This window comes from Pinus tabuliformis, chromosome 2_2 (assembly GCF_031772625.1).
Source record: "Pinus tabuliformis cultivar Carrire ecotype Pingquan chromosome 2_2, CPIR1, whole genome shotgun sequence".
Taxonomy (NCBI): domain Eukaryota; kingdom Viridiplantae; phylum Streptophyta; class Pinopsida; order Pinales; family Pinaceae; genus Pinus; species Pinus tabuliformis.
In genome coordinates this window covers 598645016-598652600 of record NC_142300.1, presented here as the reverse complement: position 1 = coordinate 598652600, position 7585 = coordinate 598645016, and the positions used below count along the sequence as shown (strand labels likewise).

The 7585-nt window shown below is 33.3% G+C and overlaps 1 protein-coding gene across 1 annotated transcript; it reads right to left on the bottom strand.

Moving 5' to 3' along the window:
- Nucleotides 1–1542: 1542 nt before the first annotated feature.
- On the bottom strand, nucleotides 1543–4093 carry LOC149194073 (protein DEHYDRATION-INDUCED 19-like). The gene is made up of 4 exons (XM_089407535.1): nucleotides 4015–4093; nucleotides 3306–3469; nucleotides 2099–2176; nucleotides 1543–1821 (listed from the first exon to the last, which is right to left on the bottom strand). The coding sequence occupies exons 1-4, from the start codon at nucleotides 4091–4093 to the stop codon at nucleotides 1543–1545; spliced, it is 600 nt and encodes a 199-aa protein (XP_089263661.1).
- Between the last annotated feature and the right edge of the window lie 3492 nt (nucleotides 4094–7585).

Genomic DNA, 7585 nt, shown 5'->3' with positions numbered 1-7585 from the left:
AACATGATTGTCCAGTGATCTGCAACTTGTATGGAAATGATAGAACAGTCTCAGATAGTTTCATAGGAGAGATTCCTACAATATCTCATAACAAAATATTCCTAAAACTCAAATAGTTCTTGACCTTCATTTATGTGATATTTCCTCCTGGATTTCTTCCAACATATGGCAATACACACCATTAATGTTAAAGTGATCATCAAAGATCATCAAAGCACCGGGTATCGTTATTCCAAGAACAATTTTCACTTTGGCATTTTTTAGATTTTGATTGAACGGTACATTCCCCTTTATGCATACAGAGGTAGCGATTACCAAAGAATCTGCAACGCATTGAAATACAAGTATTTTCAATAAGCCTAAGATTATATGGCCCTTCAATTGTTTAGGTATTAGCATTGTCTGCAGAATACATTGCACTAGTTGGAAACAAAATACAATGAAAATTGCTGATGAATACCAAAATGAAATATCAGATTGCATGAGTTTCAGCGAAGGCTTGGAGAGAAGTTGTATTGGAATTGTTGTTCTCTATATATCTGCACTATAACTCTAAACACGATTGTTATACAATTTTGGTAATGGAAATCCATTTTATTTTGAATAATTGTCACAAAAAGTGCAAAGAGCAACATACAACTCTTTAAGGTTTTTTTAGTTCTGATAGTCAATTTGGAACTGTGCCATTCACGTTGTTGTTTTGTAGATGTCTACACAACCAGTGAACAAATAATCACAACTTTCTTTGTAATATTCGTGCTCTTTTTCCAAATATACATAATTGGCTAAAGATCAAATGACCTAGAAAGTGAAGGTTTATGTTTAAAGAAAATACTTACATTCTCTCCAATATGGTTAAATTGGAAAGGTCCAGTCAGATGGTTATTGTTAGGTGACTTGCTAATTTCAACACAGTAAAATATTCAAATGGAAGTGGCACAATTAGATTAACAACCAAATACTTTTAACCCAAAATTAAGAATCCTAATCATCACAATTTCTATTTTATTTTAACCCAAAATTAATACCATTGCTATGAATTTTTAGTTTGTACGCACAACCCTCCAGCCAAAAGTTGGATGTAGGCTAGTATATATGTATATAATAGACTGCATGTTGATAATATTATCTGCAGTTTCACCATGCATCAATATGGAATAATATATGCAAATTTAATAAACTCCACCACGACACTTTATACTTGCAGTGCTGTTGGTGTTTTTAAAATATGAACTTTTCAGAAAGCATTCTAATAGGTAAACAATAATAAAATGTGTTACATGCCTAAGCACTCCCTTCCCTGTGACAAATCTAAAGGTGACATTTAAATAGCTAGTCCATTATTTCATAACAACAAAGGCTTATTTTCCTTTTCCAATGTTTGGCATAAAGTTATTATAAGCCCAAAATAAAACAGACATATCAATGGACAACAATCAAAGGAACAATAGGAAAGAAAACTACATGAGCATTGAGAATCATTAAGCAATTGTAGCTAAAAGCATTAAAAATTTATTTAAAAAACAAAAAACATTCTTAATGTTACCTACCCATAACTCGCACATCAAGAGACTTTTTCATCGAACTTTCCTCTGATGATACAATTGGTTTTTTTTTATCCTTATTACTCTCAGAAATCGACAAATTATAAACAAAGGAAGATAGCAGAGGATCTGGTACTGCACTGTTAGCAGCCATCCCACGCGAGGACACACCTCCCAGAAGTGGATGCAGCTGCCCCTCCCAAAGCTCTCTACTCAGAAAAGACAGTGTGGAATTAGGTGGCAACCCACCTATGCGAAATCTACTCCTACGCTGCATGTATCTAGTAATTAAAGGGAACAAATTGACACCCTTCGCAGCCATGTCATTCAAGAACTATAATTTTAATGGATAGAATACTAAGGTCAACAAGCACTGACAAACATAATCTACATTTTTAACATACAAAAAACCCAAGGAAGTTAGAACACAGCTCCGCTGATACAAGGGAGTAGCATCTGAAATATTGAAAGTAATTATAAATTCTTCTCTGCCCAAGCATTTCAAACTTAGATACCACTATATCTTGTCATGTCATAGTCAAAGTAGAGGATATTTTGAACAATTGACCATGTTGAAGAGTTATATGCCCAACCATATCCTTCCCAACTTTAGTTGCGCACACAGGACATGGCTGCAAAGAAATACACAAGATATTCAGGAAAGCATTACACATGAGACCTCATCTAACAGCCCAGTGTCATAAAATTAAAGACCCACAAAAGTTTCCTCTTACTTAAAACAATAAGTTTATTTGCGCTTTATAGGAAGTCAAACTATACATCCAAAAACTTGAGGAAACAATAATGTTTAGACAGAAATAACTAATAAGTATTCCATAGCTTATTGCAAATAGTCAGCAGGAAAGCAAATGTGTCATAAGAAGAATGAAAAGATCAAACAATCAAATGGAAATTTCATCCAGCAATAGGAATGGTTTTCCTATGTATATTACCGTTTACATATCGAATTAAAAAGTTTAAAACGACTTATCAGAATAGATTTTTTACGTTCATCAATGCATCTCCTAGGCTTAGACCATCTCAATAACAAATACCTGCCTATTCACTGCCATCTTGTCCTAGGAGTGACCCTTAAATATACTAAAAAATACTAAAAGTTGTTTAAACCAACATGGATGTAAATTCTCACACATTGAGACTTGAAAAAGCAACTTTTGAACAATGTCAACATGGATTGTTCCATGTCCACTAACACAGATGACAGATTCTGTCTATCTCAAAAAGGCACACCCCACATATAGGCATTTTCTTGCTGGAAAATTCTCAAACAAGTAATATATCTTTATTAAAATTGGAAAGACTTCCACTAACCCATGTTATATTGGTCAGTGTCAAGCAACTGTTTGATTTTGGTACTCAGAAATCTCAAGCAGAGAATCGCTTATCTAATTGGCTAGTGGATGTCATTTGCCAAAAAAATACCCTTGGGTTCAATGTGATTGGACTGAGCAACTGATTATATAATATGGGCCCCATTGTCTATGGAACAGATGGTATTCGCTTGCAACTGTTCTATGGAATATTTTCCTAAAATGGCTCTTGTAAGGTCTTGAATCCGTTCCTCAATCTTACAGCCATAGTTACAAGATTAAAATAAACTGATATGCCAACCCAGAACTGATGAATACACTCTTAAAATGTGTAATATAAAAGATGTAGGAAAAATGCTGGCAAACAGTAACTGCGGTTGAAAAGCAACCCAAAAAACAATGTAAAAATAAGGAAAAAGTTTCCACACACCGCATTTTTTGTGTCGATGCAATGTTCATCCTCAAGATGGTAGCAGAGCAATGCGATATCAAAATCCTCAAAACAAAATGGGCAAGTGAAATCCGCCCGTATGTCATCATCGCCCTCCAATTCATCAAAGTTAAACTGTCGATTTGTACAGACAGAAAAACAACCTACTCAGAGCTTCAAATGATCCCAAACAAAAACACAGTTTACAAAATTGAAAACCCCCAAAAGGCAATTAGCCTGAAGCAGGTCAAATTAATAGGCTCGTAGTTTGAACCCAGACAAAACAGAGGGGTCTTCTAACGGGCAATACCGATGCATTTACGGAATTGACCCCAAAAGTAGATAGATAAAAAAATGAACTTTACAGCACAGCAAGACCAACTTTGAGCCACTGCAGTTAATATGTAGCGATAACTCCACAGTTAATATGTAGTGATAACTCCACAGGGGTCGCCTTCAAAGTACTGCAAATACTACATGAGTTCATGCATATGAAGATACTTAATTTTCTCAAAATAAGTGCCATAATTCCTAAAAATTAGTCCAACAAAAGAAAATGGTCTGAACATTATAACAAAATGACCCAGCGGATAAGGTAGATTTCAACCATCTACAGCCTTGAGAAACCAACACATAAAACTCAAAAGCCCTCAAGATTTTAGGTCCCTGTGAACACTTCAAAATTAAAAACAGGGCAAAAGTAAGAAACCTGTATGATGATGATAATGATGAACTGCGTGATGGCGCTTTGCTGTCGTGATACGAGTCGCCCATAATTCAGTGTCCATGGCGTCTGGAGCTTAACAATTTCTCGCCTGACACAAGACCAAACCCTCCAACCCGGCTGAATACCTCCGCTCCGTGCCTGAATACCTCCGCCCCTTCCTTGCAGCGAGGCCGATACGCAGGGGTTGACGTGTTGCCTGAACAAGTAGGAAAACGAATTGCCCGCTCTATGCCCGATGCTAGGTGTCAGCCTGAGAAACAAAAGGACGACGAAAGTCCCTTTCAAAGGAAGGCCTATCGGCCTAAATATATATTTTTATGTTTGGCAAAGAAGAATTTGGACTCTGTACTTGTTATGACCATGAAAATGTTGTAGACAAGTTTGATGTTTTTGACCTAGGGATCAAGCTCTACTTGAATTAATTATCTACTATTTCCATACTAAGCCATACCACCTTCGATATATGCCATTATGATAGAATATGCAAAGTAATTTTATATCATTGTTTAATAAATTAGAAATTAGAAATTTATTTTTAACACCATAACATTGTTATGTAATAGATTTATATATGCACTATATTTTATAAATAGAATAATATCAAAATGATTTAAAATTATGAATATACATTATAAATAATATAATGAAATAATTATAAATTATTATTAATAAAATATGAAATTATTTTGTTGGAGTATAAATATCCGCATTTTCTCTTATGAAATGACTATTTGTGTCCATAAAAATACATTTTTCAATGTCGACAAGGAATTTACAGGTCAGACATCACTCAAAATATTTTTTCATTTCTTCATTAAGAGATCAAACATTCAAAGTATTTGTGGCAGAACGTGTTGTCCAAATTGAATGACAGATGTTAATGACGTTAAGAACAGATTACAAATATCTCTAGCGATTGGTTTGACTTTTAGATTTTTTTTTTTATATATATTATATATATATACATATATATTTTAAAAACAAAAAATTCATGTAAAAAATAAATATATCCTTTCACTTCACCCTATCAACTTGTCATGCCTACCCTGCAAAATAATGTTATCTCTGTAATTTTGCTATTGTTACCAAATAAGATCAATAAAGTCATAACCAATGAAATGAATGAAAAATAATTTTTAAAATAATAAATCTTTATGTGCAATGTTAGGGTATAAGAAATGTGCAAATATTTTTAGTCAAACTCAAACTAATATGGGTTTGACTAAAAACCTAATGCGGCAGGGATAATAAGGGTGATAGCTACAAAACAATTAAGTTGTCTCTTTGAATAACTAAGTAATTTATTAGTAATCGGAAAGAAAGATTTTAATCATTGAATTATAGGTATCGTCATTTGAGGAATGACACTTATAATTTTATTTAGAGTGAGATTAATCCTTTTGTGTATTCAATAACAACTTAATGATAGTTTCATTAAGCGATAATCGGGTCATTGGATAAACCCACTCACAAGACTCGAGGTTGGTTCTTCAATAAGAAAATTAATTTTCACAACCTCATAGGAGATAGAAACTACAGGTCAAATGCACTTATCAAAATTGAGATGACATATGGGGAAAAAAATCATATAAGACATCAAGAATGAATATTATAAATGAGGTAGATAACTACAAAGCAACTAGTCCCTTCCTCTTTGAATAATTAAACAATCTATTAACATAAAAAAGGTAAATTCTAATCATTGAATTATAAATATCGTCATTTAAAAAATGACACTAATAATATTATTAATGTTATTGAGAGTGAGATTAACCCTTTTACATATTCAATAATAACATAATGATAATATCTTTAAGTGATACTCAGGGCATTGGATAAACCTACCAACCAGACTCAAGGTTAGTTCTTCAATAAACAAGTTAAAAAGAGTTTTATGACATCATGGGAGATAGAGACTACATGTCAACTGCACTATTTTTTTATGGCTTACATGCAACGATCAAATTGCATTGTAGATGCTTTACATTTAACTAATGTGGCATTTTATAAATAAATAAATAAAAATAACCTTTATTCAATAAATATTTGTGTCCTTTCGATAGGATAGTAATATTTTTTTTAACAAAGTCGATTTGAGTTCATATTAAAAATTTAGTTTAGATTTTTAATAAGCACATTGAAAATAACATTTTCACTAAGTGGTTGAGAGAAATCTTATTTATTGAGGTTTTTCATTACTCAAAAACTCGCACGCATGAATAAACTTCCAAACTCTTACCATTATCTTGAGTGAGAGGTTGGTCCGATATTCCCATGTCGGCATGGGTGGTGATTAGTCATATGATGGATTCCAAGAGGTCTACATCATATGGACTAACCACCATACCTTCCGGAATCCATCATATGGACTAACTACCACTCCTGCCACCCTGAGTACATGGAACTAAGCGCCCACTCAAAGTAGTGGTAAAGGTTTAGAAGCTTATTAATGCTTGCAGGTTTTGGTGTAGTGGAAAACCTCAATAAATAAGATATCTCTCAACCACCTTAAAATTGTTCTTTCCAATGTGCTTCTAAAAATCTAAATTAAGTTCAAATCGACTTTGTTTATATATATATATATATATATATATAATCCTATTGAAATGACACAAATATTTATTGAATAAAATATTTTTCTTTTTTTAATAATAAAATGCCGCATTAGTTGAATGTACAACATCTATAATGCAACTTAAGCGTTGCATGTAAGCCATCGAAAATAAGTGCAGTTGAGATGTAGTCTCTATCTCCCATGATGTTGTGAAACTCTTTTTTTAATTTGTTTATTGAAGAACTAACCTTGAGTCTTGTTGGTGGGTTTATCCATTGACCTGGGTATCACTTAAAAATATTATCATTATGTTATTATTAGTCTCTACCTCGCCAAGGACTATAACGCTCATTTCACGGTTAAAGTGTGTTAACATTCAATTATTTTGTTGTGATTTTGCAATTTTAACCAAAGTTTTGGGAAAAAGTTGAATATTCCTAATTTTTCATAAATTCAAAAATAATTTTCTAATTTCTAGAAATCTTATTTCTAATTTTATATTGGTTGAGTGAGCCTTGATGTTACATGATTCCCTTGGTGGAGGGCATTTTATCTTGGTATTTATCAGTGCCTGACAAATAATTTTAAAATAAAATAAAGGCTAATTTTGTGAGTGGCCATTCCATTTGTGAGTGCTCTGATACTGAGACTGGCACTATTATGCTACTACTCTGCCCAATGATTCCAAAACTGATGGAGGTGCCTTACGTAAGTGCGGGGATGGCATTGAACAAATCTCCATAAATTTGATACATTGTGCAAAGTGCGGAGGTGTGAAGAAAGAAAGAAGGGGTGGAGGGGTGTTATGTGGAATTTTGCATCTACGGATAAACACAATTTCCATAGGTGGGTAGCTACACCTAGAACAACATATTTAAAGTGCTTAACCTTTTTCTATAGAAGATAAATAAGACAAGGGAACTACTTGTTATCTTTCGCTTTCCCTTTGTCTCCTTTGTTTGGCTCCCATCGCTACTCGAACTTAATCCGCTCGACAAG

Excerpts from the sequence above, each read along its gene's own strand:
- LOC149194073 (XM_089407535.1), bottom strand. The coding sequence starts at position 4,093 with ATGGACACTGAATTATGGGCGACTCGTATCACGACAGCAAAGCGCCAT. Across the intron at positions 3,470-4,014 it reads TCATTATCATCATCATACAG|GTTGTTTTTCTGTCTGTACA; the intron begins GTTTCTTACTTT and ends AGCTCTGAGTAG. Across the intron at positions 2,177-3,305 it reads GCATCGACACAAAAAATGCG|CCATGTCCTGTGTGCGCAAC; the intron begins GTGTGTGGAAAC and ends ATTTCTTTGCAG.